The following is a 15910-nucleotide window of genomic DNA, read 5'->3' as shown; positions in this document are numbered from 1 at the left end:
CGATAGCAACGCGACGAACGACATCTCGGTGTCCATCGTTATTTGTTAGTTGTTACCTGTTGTCCGTTAAATGTTATTGTTGACCGTTAACTGTTAACTCTGATTGTTGATTAGTTCTAATAAACTGTTATTCGTTAAAAACACCAAGAGTAGTTCCTTACGCACCTATCACTATACCACCTCAAATTAACGAACCAATTTACAAATAGAAACTTTTTACAAGCTTATAAGTAACATTATGTCTAATTAAATTATAAACAGTTTACGGTATTATCGCTACTCGTATAACATCTTTGATTTCATCATTCAAAGAAATACGTTTACTGAATTTGATTCAGAATGTCAATAGGCGCCACCTTCTAACCACCGGTATGTATCCAAGTTTTGCCTATGATTATGTTGTTCATGTCTGGAATTTGGTAATTAATAGTGTAAATTCACTCAGTAATACTGTGTTGTATATAAAATTTTTTTATCTATTTCGTTTTTGATTACACGATGTCAATGGATCAAACATCTAGATTCGCGTCTAATATATTGTTCGAAATCCAATGCTCAAAAGGAAAAATTATTAGCACCAAAAATTATTATATGCCAATAATTATTTTTAGCATAAAATTATTAGCATAGCGGAATCCCTCCGCGGTCCTTCCAAAAAGATCTGGTAAGTGCCGCCGAAAGGCGACAGTGCCTTACCATTTATATGTGTGTTCCACCCTTGTCTACGGGAGTGTTAAACGTCTCTCCTTTCATAATAAAAAAAAATTTTTTTTTTACGTGGAGGAAATCTTCATAGACACTTTACCACCCTAACGCAGGTGGGCAGAATGTAGTGCCGGATTCTTACCGGCTAAAACATCCACGGGCGGGATGACAGTAGACCAGTGTTGTGCGAGTTGATCGTCGGGCCCCTGTGTGCGTAACACCAAGCACGTTTAACCATGTACTCCCAGAAAGTACATCCAGCCACAGCACACGCAAGGGGGAGGGGGGCTGGCCGCTTGCCTGTTGTATATTTCTGTAGTATCGTGGACGAAAGGCCTAAGAAATATCGGACGAACTATGAACAATGTCGCGAGAGCCGAGGCGCCGTCGGGCCCATCAATGTGTCATCGGTCTTTTCAAGTGCATAGTTTCGTGGAAAAAACCTACGTGACCCTGGCTACGAGCGTCTGCAGAACACGTGTGCGGTGGGCCTAGGAAAAAGACAACAGAATGCGACAACGGCCAGAGAATGCGAGTCGAGGAGCAGAGTGTGAGTCGAGGAGCCGAGTGAGAGTTGAGCGGAGACGGAGTTTGCGAGTGGCGTTGCCGAGAGAGTGTGGATTGCGCTGTTTTCTGTACGTTTGGTGTGAATAGTTCAGGTTGAACAACAATCGTCTTTTTCTGTCTGACTAACATCTCTATTGTCCACTCCTTGTAAATACATTATATCACGATATTACATATTTTTGGGGGCTCGTCCGGGATTGGACAAGACAGAAAACGAAACGGTTTAACAGAGCTATTCGAGCTAGTTGTGAATTTACCGGTACGCGGTGCGGTAAAAGACGATATCGTTGACTGTTTAAGTCTGTGTAGTGTGAAAAATGGCAAACGTCGGGGACGAACGATTGTCGGGTGAAGAGGGTTCGACGCTGGAGGAGCTGAGGAGTAAGCTCGCGCGAATGAACCTCCCTATATCGGGTGCGAGGTCAGTGCTGATTGCAAGGCTGAATCGGGCGTGTAGGGCTGGACAATCGTATCGTAAGGGATCGACGGGCGGTGAAGAGCTAACCGGTCAACAAGATTTAGAAAATGTACAGAGAGCTGAGCGTGATTGTAACGAAGGTGAGAATTTTGAGAAAATGAGTACGAAGGAGTTGAAGGAGCGCCTCGTTAGTTTAGGTTTAAAAACGACGGGAAGAAAAGTAGAATTACGCGCACGGCTACAAGCGGCCATGGATGGTAACGACATATCATCGGAAGAAGAAAGCGACGACGAAAGTGAGGACGAAGATGACAAGAAAAACGCAAGAGGATATAAGAGAGATACGCGAAGGGTGTATCAGGACCGTGACGAATGTTGTCGAAGGGCATGTGTTGGTTCGACACTGAGTTTTAGAGACGTCGAAGATGCATTAGAGTCGTTTAGTGGCAACAAAGGTGAAAATGTCGAACGATGGTTCGAGTCGTTCGAGGAAGTCGCTGATACGTGCATGTGGTCGGATGGGCAGAAGGCAGTCTACGCGAGGAAGCTGCTGAAGGGATCAGCGAAAATATTTGCGAGCTTCGAGTGTCATGCCAGGACTTGGCATGAGTTGAAGAGGGGGCTAGTGAAAGAATTTTCGAGGAAAGTCAACAGTAGGCAAGTACATCAGAAACTTGAAGAAACAAAAAAGGAGAGTGATGAAGCATGTTTGGCTTACATGTACCGCATGCTCGAAATAGCCAGCCATGTGGACATAGAGGAGGAAGCAAAGGTAGAATACATAGTGGATGGAATAATAGACGACGAGAACAATAAGGCTGTATTGTACGGCGCTTCGTCAATCAAAGAGTTGAGGAAGAGGTTAGTGATGTACGAAGAGCAGAAGAGGCGCAGAGCAAAGTCGATTGTGAAGCCGGCTAAAACCCAGAAGAACGGGAAGCCCAGTCAATCTGTAGACGCAATGAAGAAAAGAAGATGCTTCATTTGCGATAGTGAGGATCATCTAAGTGTTAAGTGTCCGGAGAGGGAAGAAGGTGTTAGGTGTTTCGAGTGCAGCGGATTTGGACATATTGCAGCGAGGTGTACGGCACGACCGAAAGAGACTTGCGTAGTGTCAAGATCCGAAAAGGGGAAGTATGTGAAGGAAGTGGCGATAGATGATTGTAGGTTGGTGGCATTAGTGGATACGGGTAGTGATCTCACGTTCATTCGATCAGACGAGTATGCGAGGTTAGGGTCACCACCGCTAGGTAAATGCAAGTTTAAGTTCGACGGTTTTGGTTCCGCTGGCAATGAGACCTGGGGTGAATTCACTAAGGTAATGACGGTTGATGGGTGTAAACTGCCAATCACTTTGCACGTTGTTTCAAACAAAATATTGACGAAGCACGGCCTGTTGTTAGGCACTGATTTTCTGGATCAGGTAGAGTTACGGGTTAAACGGGGCGAAGTGACTTTCTTGCGGCTTGACGAACAGACTAACAAAGACGTGTCGGATGTGTTTAGAGTTAACGTGGTAGAACAGACCGACGAAACAGACCTAACACACGTACGGGAACCGCATTATCGTGAAGCGATTCGAGATATCGTTAGGGGGTATAGGCCGGAGAAGAAGCGAGACGTCGGAATAACCGCAAAAGTAGTTTTGGAAAGCGACAAGCCGGTAGCGCGAAGACCGCGAAGACTGGCGCCGTCGGAAAGAAAGGAAGAAGATGATTTGATGGAAGCGTGGACAAACGAGGGTGTCATCAAATCGTCAGACTCGGAGTATGCGAGTCCGATAGGTGTAGTTAGAAAGAAAGATTTGTGTGTACGTGTGGCTAGATGGGCCTTGTTACTAGGCGAGTTTAAGTATCAGGTGTGTCATCGGCCGGGGAAAAGTATGCAGCATGTAGATGCTCCGAGTAGGAACCCCCTGCCGAGCACTATGTATGTAACGGAGAGTGAAGACGGGCTGATTGCACGGTTGAGAAGGGCACAGAACAAGGACATTGAAGTCCGTAGGATTTTGGACGCCGCAACGTGCAGTCAGGCCGATGGGTATGTAGTAAGGAACAATATTTTGTATAAGGAGTGTAAGGACGATGTGCTAATAGTAGTACCGAAGGCGATGCGGGCTCAAGTAGTCAGGCAAGCGCACGAGCGTGGGCATTTCGGGGTTACCAAAACAGAAGCTATGGTCAAGAAGGACTTCCGGTTCAAGGGGTTACGCGAAAAGGTCGAACACGTGGTATCCAACTGCCTTGACTCTAGCCTAACCGAACGAAACATAGGTAAGCTAGAAGGGAACCTGCGAAATTACAAGAAAAGAAGAAAGCGTGTGAAGCAGTACCGAAGGAAGGACCCGCACACACTTCGATTTTATGAAACCTTGGGTCATAAACACCGAAAGTGACGCATCTGATGACAGCCAGATAGAAGGCAACATCTGAGGGCAGATGTTATTGCAGGATGGCCGAATGTAGTATCGTGGACGAAAGGCCTAAGAAATATCGGACGAACTATGAACAATGTCGCGAGAGCCGAGGCGCCGTCGGGCCCATCAATGTGTCATCGGTCTTTTCAAGTGCATAGTTTCGTGGAAAAAACCTACGTGACCCTGGCTACGAGCGTCTGCAGAACACGTGTGCGGTGGGCCTAGGAAAAAGACAACAGAATGCGACAACGGCCAGAGAGTGCGAGTCGAGGAGCAGAGTGTGAGTCGAGGAGCCGAGTGAGAGTTGAGCGGAGACGGAGTTTGCGAGTGGCGTTGCCGAGAGAGTGTGAATTGCGCTGTTTTCTGTACGTTTGGTATGAATAGTTCAGGTTGAACAACAATCGTCTTTTTCTGTCTGATTAACATCTCTATTGTCCATTCCTTGTAAATACATTATATCACGATATTACATTTCTTTTAAAAGAAACTTTCTCGTTCTCTGCTATTTGTGCCTCGCGACGCGTCGTCTTCAGTTCTGGGCTTTAACGAGCGTAGCTGACTGCCTGGCCGAGGTTCTAGCTGATTGGAAAGTATTTGATTCTTAATGTGGCAATGTATATCAGGAAGTATTATAATTAGCCTCATGAAGGAGATGTACTTTTTTCATAGCCCTCTCAAAATACAAGGGGTAAAGGCAAATAATTCCCTTAATTAAATCATTATTATTTAATCTATTATGTAGCTCATAATAATATATTTTTGCTGCTATTATAATTCTTGTAGTAAGAGATGGCCGTTCTAAAAGAATTCCTGCCTCTTCTAATGCACTTATTTTCAAGATGTCTAGCCTTGCGTTTTCCATCGCACTGGTAAAGATTTTATAACGTATGGGATTAGCATAAGTAAATAAAATAAATAGGTCTAATTCATAATTTGTAACAGAAGATTTTAACTTCAAGGTTTAGATTTAGATTATTAGAATTACGGTAAAGAATTACAATGTGGATCTTTCCCGCCGATTGAAAAGTGCAGCTAATGAAATAGGCTTAGAAATCTGTTATAATTTTTCTTTTTACTTAAAAAAAATTTGTTTGTATTCGTTAATTATATACAAAATCATATCTCAAAATTCAACAAATTCGTTTCTTTCTTTCCCTTCTAAAAAAAATCACAAAAGGTGGCTGTTTTAGAACATTCTAATTCCGAACACTCCCTTAATCGCTTTATTTACTTATCAATTCGTGTCCCGGTGCTTTTTGGGGGTTAAAATGGTAATAAATCATTTCTTTGACCTGTGAGTTTGTAAATGGTTTTACAGGAAAAGATATCTAGAAAGGTGATTTACAAAAATTTCATGTATTATCAGAAATATGATTTATAGATATAAAAATATTTCTGCTTCGTTGGTAGAAGAAAGTGTTTTTTATTATTATTTAATTTGTACTTTATAATTTGTCCAGCTAGACATTTGGTAAATTTTTCTAGCTTAATGGCTAAATAACATTTGGATGGCTACGACCAGCGGGATACCATCATCGAGTTTGACTATTTTATTTCTTTAGTGAGGTCAATGGGATGTTTTCTTTTTGTCTTCTGTCTCTGTGAGTTTTGCTCGCTTCTGCAGTCAGTTGGTTTGGATGTGTTGTCGTTTTTCCTTGTATTTTTCTGCGTACCTGCCCATTTCAATAGAAGAAAGTGACTTAAATACTTCGGCTAATTCACAATTAAGTTAGCTTTATCTGTGTGGGGCATCGTGTCCTCCTTGCGACAAATGGATCGCAGAAATAATTTAGGATGAACCAGTGAATTTCTTGAATATCTACCAAAGAGAATAGTTACTGTCTGCTGTAAGGGACAAGTTTCTTAGATACTTCCGGAAACAGTTGTTTTTGAACTTCTGAAGGATTGTTGCCACTTTTCTCGTTGCTTCGTTTAACCTACGTTTCCTCTTGCTTCTCGATTGCCTTCTGATATTCTTCTGAGCTTATGTCTTTCTGTAATTTTTCTTTTTATGGAATCTGGGTAGTCCTGTTTGGTTGCGGACTCTTCATCAGGTGTAGTAGAACGGATCGTATTTATTATGTTGCTATTCAAATATTCCATACCTGCGTCAAAATCTTCGTTTGTTCTTAGCGGAACTGAAGCTGATCTTGATATGTTTAAAGCTTCCCGACAGCACTGATACTTTGTGTGGTCGTTGTGAATAGTTCTATTTAGTGTTCAATAATTGTTGAACTAGTTGTTGCTACAAGTGCGTGATCTGAAGAGAGCTCCAGAAAAGAGCCGTCTCGGGTATATCTTGCAGAGATGTTTTAATATTTATACGATTTAATATTGAATATAATGTTAAAGAGATCAATCAACACAGTATTATATCGTAGATTATTTGGATTACTACACATGTTATATTTCTTATTATTTCGATCTCTTGGCATTTCATTTTTCTCTTTACTTCTCATATTTCTCTCTAATTTACTTTACTTCTCTAACTTATAATTTTTCATTTTATCGAAGAACTTTCAGATATGTGAATATGCACACATTTTATCACTCAGGTAATTTGCGCAGCTTATTGCTAAATGTACATGAAACAGATATAGACATCCCATAAAATGATTGGCTTAACTATTACTCTATACGCGCAAATATTATTATAAATAATATTTATTTTTATATGCATATACTTCTGGCTATCCTTGTCTAGACTTACGTGGAAAAACCCATTTTTTAGATCTATCGTCGTAAAAAGCTGGGCGCCCTGCAACGTATCTAAAACGTCTTCAATTAAAGACAACGGAAAATGTGGCCACTCAATGAGTTCGTTAAGCTCACGAAAATTGACGCAAACCCTGATGGAGCCATCTTTCTTTCGGACTACCACTATCGGACTTGTATACTCCGAGTCTGATGGTTTGATGACGCCCTCGTTTGTCCACGCTTCCATCAGATCGTCCACCTCCTTTCTTTCCGACGGCGCCAGTCTTCGCGGTCTTCGTGCTACGGGTTTGTCGCTTTTCGGAACTATTTTTGCGGTTATCCCGACATCTCGCTTCTTCTCCGGCCTATACCCTTTAATGATATCGCGAATGGCTTCACGGTAATGAGGTTCTCGTACATGCGATAAGTCTATCTCGTCGGTTTGTTCTATCGCGTTTACCCTCAGTACATCCGGCGCGTCCTCGTGACCGTCAGTCTGACCGTCGAGTCGTAAAAAGGTCACCTCGCCCCGTTTGACTCGCAACTCTACCTGGTCTAAGAAATCAGTACCTAGCAGCAGGCTGTGTCTTGTCATTACCTTATTCGAGACAACATGCAGGGTGACAGTAAAGTCGTACCCGTCGACCGTCATTACCTTTGTAAACTCGCCCCAGGTACTATTGCCAGCGGAACCAAAACCATCAAACCTAAGTTTGTAGTTTCCCAGAGGTGGTGACCCTAACCTCGCACTCTCATCCGATCGTATAAACGTGAGGTCACTACCTGTATCCACTAACGAGACAAACTTGCAGCCATATATCGACACGTCCTTCAAGTACTTTTTCCTCTCCGGTCTTGAGATTACGTAAGTCTTTACTTGTCGCGCTGTACAATTCGCCGCCACATGTCCGAACTCGTTGCATTTGAAACACTTCATACCTTTTCCTTTCTCCGGACACTTAGCGCTTAAGTGATCCGCACTGCCACAACTGAAACATTTTCTCTTATCACTCGCTGTTGGCCTCGGCTGGCTTCGCACTTCCTATCGTTTTCCTTTATCCTCCTTACGTCCCCCAAACTTTGTCTTCGCCTTCATGTCCCTCCTCATCGCTTCATACTGCTTCAGGCGCTCTTTCAGTTGTTGCATGGTCTTGGCTCCATACAACACAGCTTTGTTCGCGACTTCGTCGGGAATGCCTTGAACGATATAGCTGATTTGCGACGGTATATCGACTGTTCCCTGTCCTGCAATCTCACGCATACTGTTCATGTACTGTTGCAGACTCTCATCTGGTCTCTTCATTCTATTTGCTAACTCCTGGTGTATCTGTTGATCACTCACTGCGTCTTCGAACTCGTCTTTTAACGCCTCCCTTAGCTTTATCCAGGACTTCGTGCATCGTTCTCGCTTTACGACGGATTGAGCGGAGCCCGTGAGCAGTTTCTTAGCAAAAGCTACCATGTGGATGTCTGACCACCCACACACTTTTGCCATTTCCTCGAAGTCTTCGATCCATCGACTTACACTCGGCAGACCGTCCCCGCTGAATTTCTCTAGCGAGTCCTCTACGTCTCTGAACGTTAACAGCATACACCTAGGCTCGTCTTGCCTCGATCGTCTTAACACTGGAGTTACCCGAACTCCGTCGTCTTGCCTATTGAGATTGCGATTTCCTGGGCTGTTAACGTCCAAACGGTCCCCAACCACGCTAATCTCATCGTCGTCGTCGTCTTCTTCTGAGTCGTCGTCGTTGTCATCCTCCGGATCGTCTTCTCGTGCACCGTGTTCCCGTTCTACGCGTAACGCAGCAAGCAATCGTTCTACCAGCTCGCGTTGTCTGCCCGCTAGTCTCAGCCGTCGTCTTCTCAGTTCGTCTTTTAGTTCAGATGTTCGCATCTGAACCACCTGCTCGTCTGTCAATCCTGCTTCTCTTGTATTGTAGTCAGCCATTGTTTTCAAATACCACTTTCCGAATACAGTCACTTGAACGCTTCACTTGTCACTTGGCACTTGGCACACGGCTGGAGCCCCCAAAAATATGTAGTAACTGATGGATTCTTAGAGTAAGGACAAGTAATGATGGTTCGAAGTTTAATGTATTTCAAGAACTGATATTCAACAACAAGAGGAATATAAATAGAGTTTAGTGTAGTTTAAATAAGCGATATTCAAGAACAAAAGGACCGATTATAATATCGTCGCACGTCGATTCACACTCTGTGTCCGCTCAACTCACACTCTGCTTCTCAACTGATTCTCTGGCCGTTGTAGCATTCTTTTGTCTTTTGCTAGGCCCACCGCACACGTGTTCCGCGGACGCTCGTAGCCAGGGTCACGTAGGCCTTTTCGGCGAAGCTATTTATTTGAAGGACCCGATAACGCATTGATGGAGCCGACAGCGCCTCGGCTCTCGCGACATTGTCTATAGTTGGCTCGACGTTTCTTAGGCCCTTCTCCCCGATACTACATATATATATGTCGGAGATGAAAGAACACCTGAGCCTTCCCTTTGGAACTTTGGGAAAATCCCTTAACACTTTAATCTAGATTCTACCATAGCCGTAATTAACCCCTTCCCGTACTTTAGCGAGTCAGACTCGCGATGAAGATTTTGGCCCAAACATGAATATCGCGAGTCTGACTCGCGACCAGATACTTGAGCCTAACGTAAACATAACAAGCGGAGCTCCCGGACTGTTTTTTTGCCCGTTGCGATCTTGACTGAATGTCAGTTCTTGTTTACGAGCATCAGTCTGGTCTGTTTAGCGATGTCTACCGCTTGGGCCCGAGTTTCGTCGAACTAAATGGCACGGGAAGGGGTTAAGCAATTGTCGTCATTCAATCCAACTGTATTTGTTCGAGATTTGTGATAATGAGATGGGGCTCGAAGCGACAACCAGTCGCTGAAATGCTTGCTGGATGAACGCTTTGCATACCAAAGGTATGGAGTAATAGTACACCTCTCCTTAAAAAGAAATAGTTGTAGCGGCACTCGGCAAAAAACATTCCAACGGTTTCTGTCCCGTGGCTCGCCACACACACTTCCTACTCTTCGGATAAGATGATAACGAGATGTTGACGCATCTCCACAGTACATGTTCAGCTAGCGTGAGGACCCGTTACAAATCTTAAGATTTAGTGAACTAAAGTCCTTCAAACAGACAAACAGTCTTTGTCCCAACTACGGGAAGATAGGGGAAATCTATTTTTCTCACAAACGACGCTTCCCGTTAGCAACTTTCCCTCAAGGGCGGCTAGCATCCTTCTCTAACTAAAAACATGGAAATTGACCAATTAACAACAACGTCCATTTCCAAGACTTTCCGAACGAAGGCTTTCCTCCACGAATCCGATGATCTCGTGTCCTTGGACACAGCCCATCGTAGTTTTCCTCAGCAGCATCATCGTGACGGAAAGACATTCTCTCGTGAGGTCTCATTAGCGAGTTACATAGCGTCCTTACGCTCGGTGAATATTCTACGTTTTAACAAAGAGTTAGTTTAGTAATACTTCCACCGTAGCCAAGCAAGTCAAGTGCGACTTGCGCTTTGGATGAAAGCGCATTCTGTTATCCCGTTGACCGCGGATTCGTTATTGAACCTGGGATCATTGTCATTAGCTTCTCGAGTATTTAATTAGCTCGGTTACTTGTCAAATTCTGTAATAATCATATTTGCACTAGTCAATGTCTTCTCTATTGCATAACAACAATGTCTAATCCAAACGAAGATTCGTTTCACGGCCCTAACCATAATCGTAATGTGAACCCGACATATATAACTGCGTATTATATATAGCGTAAGTTGTTAATTTTTTGGGTAAGTGAGGGCTGGTTAAGTAGTTGATATAGTAGTATTATATGGGTTGATGGCTTATCTATGGTGACGTTTTGGCTTTGCTATGTATTATGATTGGCACTCTTTTTGGAAGGATATGGTATAATGGTACGACGATTTTGACTATGTCCCTGATCTATGCGCTATATTTGTGGTATCGTGGAAAAGGGCCTAAGAAACGCCAAGTTAACCATGAACAATGAGCCGAGGCGCTGTCGGGTTCATCAATGTGTCGTCGGTCTTGCAATTGTATAGTTTTGTAGAAAAGGCGTACGTGACCCTGGCAACGAACGTCTGCGGAACACGCGCGTGGTGGGCCTAAGAAAAGACAAAGGGACGCCAGAACGGGGAGGATGTGAGTTTAGAAGCGACAGTGTCGGTGGAGAAGTCAATTGAGAAGCGGTAGTGTGTTTGTTGAGAAGTCAGAGAGAGTCAGGGGAGAAGCCGCAGAGTGTAAGTGGAGGAGTCGGTGAGTATGAGTCGGGAAGTTGAGAGCCGAGTATGATAATAAGACGCACGACGATATTGTAATCTGTTTTTTTGTATTGAGTATTGCTTGTTAAACTAAACTTGACTCAACTCCAAATAAAACATCATTACTTGTCCTTACTCTAAGACCCATTTAAGTTATCACATATTAAACACAAATATGGACAAGTGCATTAAAGAGAAAGAAATTACAGGGCGTTTCGGAGCCCCCAGGCCCCGTCGGTGCTTCAAGTGGCGTACCAGGCTCAACCCGACGGTCGTCTAGCGACTGGACCAACAGCGGGAGGAGGGTCGATTCTAGGGCCACCTCCCGCTCGGGTAAAGCTACCAGCGATCAATCACATTCAGCAATCAAATTTTGAAATTTTTCCAAAACTATGCCTCAGTCTTCTTAGGAAGATATAGTGAAAAAGCTTCACCTGCTTCAGCAGCTGCTCGAAAAAAATTCAATGATTACAGGGCGGTTTTATCGGAAACCCAAGAAAAAGTGTTAGTAAATTACATACTAATCTCAGAAAAAACATTATTTGACGTCACTTTAACGGATCTACAACAATTAGCTTCTCAAATAGCAAAAGAAATTAACATTTCGCGTAACATTAACAGAGGGAAGAGGAGGCAAAACTGATCGTACGCATCCCTTCAGAAACATATAACATTGTCATTAAAAGCATCTGAGAGGACGTTCCTTAGTCGTGCAATTGGTTTCAACGCGTTGTTGTAGGGCAGCTCTTCCATTCGTTACAGTCGATTTATAAATAGTACAAGACTCAACCTGGTAATATTCACAACACTGACGAAAGCAGGATTATGCAAGTGCCTAATAAATAATTGAAAATATATTATAATTTTTATCCTTTGGTTTAGCGGATTCACAAAATTCTCAAGTCACATGCTTGAGGAACCAGTGCTTTCGTTGCTTGGTGGTCACGTATCGCCAATACACTAAAATCGTAGAATTAATTAATCTCGCTCAGAAAATAATATTATTACTTTATGTCATCAACCATAATGCGCCCATCATTTGCAACCACCTCCACTAAATACTTTAAACGTTGTGTAACAAATAACGAAGTTACGGAATTATATAAAGCAACATTTTTTCGAAGCAGTTATCATTGAAACTGTCATTCAAGGGTCCCAAGAATCTGCAATATTTTCTTTTAATGTGTTTCCCGATTACTTGTGTGCTCCTTTAAAAACTACAAATAGAGACCACAAAATATCAGCAGCCAGATACAAGAGGATCCGATAGACCAACAGGTGATCAACATTGCGCAGCAAGTCCTGTTATCAAAAGACATAGAGACGTTACTATCCACATCTAAGGACGCAGGAACGCTATCAGTGACGTCTAAGGATGCAAAGTCTTCAGCATTTATATTTTCCCCCAAAATAATCAAATCTATCTGCCAAGTAAAGGAAAGGGTAAAGAGAAAAGCAAAGAAGAGAGGGAACGCGATAACAGTCATCTCGCAACAATATAAAAACCATCTCGAACAAGAAATTATTCAGGCTGGGAAAAAAACCGAACGAAAAAAATCTTTCATAACCAGGAGCGCACTTAGCAGAGATAAAGAAAATGTAGCAGTGGTAAATGAAAGATGCAAAATTCTTCGCTCGGGCTCGCATATTTTGTAATGAACTCTTTATATCACCAAAATCTAAGAAAAAGCTGGATTCAATGTATTATGTGGCATAGATGGGTACATGAAATTTACATCAATGTTGAGGACTGACGGTTTAACTATCACTGTTTAACTATCACAACTATTAGATTAGTTATATGACCTCTTACGTCGTCGCACAACTTATTCCGATTATATCCATGAAGCGTGAGTTATCTGTAAAATTTAATCGTAGCGTTTAGCTTCCCTTCATAAACTTAGCTTATTATAGTTCGTATCGTTGTCGTCTGACTTGGAGCCTACATATTCATGCACATCATCAATAGAATGTTTGGATCTCTCGTAAAGCGTCTTTTAACTGTTTGCTAACCGATGCAATGATAAGGTGTCTTTCTCCAACACTCAATGCTGAAGTCATCAGGACATGAATTGCATTGGGTGATCGACAGAACGACGAGTTTTTGAAATTGCATGGTCGTCCCGCGGCGTACTCCAAGAGAACGTCGAACGATGACACCGCGCTCCTTTGTATCTGGCTAGTCGTCGAATCGCTTCAAGTTCGTTCGAATCTATCAGTTAGGAATCGGTGCCAGTGCACTTCGCAGGGCGTGTGTTCTCGCGCGCTTTCGCGGGACATTCTCTTTGTATTAAACATTGTAAAAACAAATTATGTGTGGACACGATTAGCCTATCGTGCAGATAGCTAGAGAAAGAGAAAAACAGAAAAAAAGGATTAAAAAATCTGAAGAAGGAAGAATGCGAATTGGAAAACAGAAAAATGGGGCTAAAAGCCGAAAGAACATTTCTTGACTTGGGCGACTTAGAACGCCCAAAGAACAAAAAAGAATGCAATTACTGGGGAAAATTAATTTTTATTATAAATTTATTGAAGATGCCTGCACACTCCTTGAACCACTTCATAACTTATTAAGGAAAAATGTGGAATTCATCTGCAATGAAGAATGTGAGAAATCATTTCAGAAAATCAAGAAATATCTCTGTTCAAGTCCGATCCTAGCAATATATGAGCAAAACAAAGAAATATTCATTTATACAGATGCAAGTGGTGATGGTTTAGGAGCCGTTTTAGACAGCACCAAGATAACGGTACTGTTAAGTAGATGATACATTTACACTGTACATGTGAATGTGTGTGTAAGCGTTAGAAGGCGTTCAGATCTCAGTTGAGACAAAAGACTGTTGTTAGCTGTTAGAAGGATCTAGAAGAGTCGGTTGACAACAAGCGTGCGTGCAACATGGTTATCGAGGTCTTCCGAGTGTAATATATATGTATAGCTGTTGTGTGTGAAATAAAGTAAACTATTTGTATTTCCGAATCCTCTCTATACCTCAACAGGTATGCTACACCCGGTTGCGCACTTCTCAAGAAAAGTGAAACCAAACAGAATCACTGAGGAAAGCAATCTATCTCGAATGCCCTGCTATTAAAGAAGCGACTCAATATTGGCAACTGTTTAAGTGGTCACCACTTCTAAGAAAACTCTACATCTGGTGTAGATTCGAACAATCGCGGGGAGATGCAATCGCGAGGAGAGACGTCAACGGGAGTCGTAAATTCCCGTTACGATTATAGCAATCGACACCACGAATTGATCGATCCCCTGATTTCCGTTGAGATAATAGGGGTGATTCAGTTTGTATAACACTGTGATTCCCAGAATTATAAGTTATATATTTCCAACACTTAGAGTACACTGTTGAGTAGATATAAATAAATAACAACTTAGTGCACGAAGATATGCACTCTAAAGCAGGGCTCTTATAATTGAATGAATTTAGTGTATTAGTGGACGACTATAGCGTACATAGTAGAGGAGATGGATGTTCGACAATACCGAGAGCCGACTTAGATAGTTTACGTGAATTACGCTCCTCTAGCGTTGTGCTTAGACTTAAACGTTAAGCGTTAGATTTAGACTTAGTAGTTGACTTGACCCTCCTGATGTCATAGGAGAAGTAAGGTACAGTGACGATGCTGTGTCGTAGGAAAGCTAGTGATGGGTGTGTCTAGCGCACGGAACCATCGGATTTGTTCATGACATTTTTGGTCAGGAAAGTGAGGGCAGTATACATTGCTTCATTGGATAAACATAGGTTGGTGGACTAGCAAAGGTCTTCGCCGCCCTCGATAGAAAGTTGCTATTAGGAAGCATCGTAGGTGAGAAAAAGTAACTTTCCCGTGTCAAGCCGTAGTAGGCAACAGTCTTAAGAAATGATTCGGAAAACAGATGTTTGTTGGGTCTGAAGGATCTTAGCTAGTAAATTATTGGGATTAATGACGGGTCCTTAAGGCTATTGAGGGTACGCCGTAAGGATGAGCAGACATCTGGGGTCCGTCTGGCCCGTGGTGTATGACCTGGTCCAGGTAGAGAGTCGCCCAACGTAACATCTGGTCTTTTTAATTTTCTCAAGCACTGAAGCCATGGACAGCGTGTAGACAAAAAACTGCGACGAAGTCAGGCCATAAACAGTAGACAGGCGACGTTGGCTTCGGGGTTTTCAGTTATTGGGTAACACAGCTAGCGTGCGGATCTGGACCAGCTCAAATTGTATTCTTACTTATAATTACACTTCTATTTAAATATATTTTCTACCTTACAATTTATCCACGAGTTTCTCTGTTTACACATCAAATAACCTCAACAGCAACATTACACATTACTGTTGCTTCGCATAGAATGCTTCATATGAAATGAACCTTATAGCGATAACGTTCGTGATGAGAAATAGCTGCAGTGCATATATAGCAGCAGATGGGTTCACGAAAATTGCATCAGCTCTAATATGGCATTCTACGTGTCAATCAACTGCAACTCGAATGATACACGTTGCTGCACCGAATAACAAGTGAAAAGATTGTGAAATAGAGATATGATGAAATGTTCGCAAGTGATCTTAGTTAATATATCTTGAACTTTGGTGCTGCATTTTCGATGATAGCGACTAGTGTTATTTGGAAGAACTGGAAAAGAAAAATTCAGTCTTCTAGAAACAGAAACCGAGGCTTAGGTTCCAAAATTGCAATTAAGTGTGAGTACTGGATGAAATTTTTCAACTCATCCCCACTAATTGGCAATGCCAATCCATACCAAAAGCCATCTGAAACAAATCGCAGGATTGTGTTGGCAACTT

The 15910-nt window shown here is 42.4% G+C and overlaps 1 protein-coding gene and 1 non-coding gene across 2 annotated transcripts; both read right to left on the bottom strand.

Annotated features, from left to right (window-relative positions):
• Nucleotides 1-653: 653 nt before the first annotated feature.
• On the bottom strand, nucleotides 654-760 carry LOC117213425. Its single transcript, XR_004488651.1, has one exon. It is a non-coding gene; the product is annotated as a U6atac minor spliceosomal RNA (small nuclear RNA).
• A 5278-nt stretch (nucleotides 761-6038) lies between these two features.
• LOC117213423 lies at nucleotides 6039-8754 on the bottom strand. The gene is made up of 4 exons (XM_033458768.1): nucleotides 7883-8754; nucleotides 7459-7792; nucleotides 6791-7401; nucleotides 6039-6315 (listed from the first exon to the last, which is right to left on the bottom strand). The coding sequence occupies exons 1-4, from the start codon at nucleotides 8752-8754 to the stop codon at nucleotides 6039-6041; spliced, it is 2094 nt and encodes a 697-aa protein (XP_033314659.1).
• Nucleotides 8755-15910: the final 7156 nt, after the last annotated feature.

Source organism: Bombus bifarius, unplaced genomic scaffold, assembly GCF_011952205.1.
Source record: "Bombus bifarius isolate JDL3187 unplaced genomic scaffold, Bbif_JDL3187 scf7180000009075, whole genome shotgun sequence".
Lineage (NCBI taxonomy): Eukaryota > Metazoa > Arthropoda > Insecta > Hymenoptera > Apidae > Bombus > Bombus bifarius.
The sequence above is the reverse complement of the archived record's forward strand: the minus strand, read 5'-3'. Positions and strand labels throughout refer to the sequence as shown.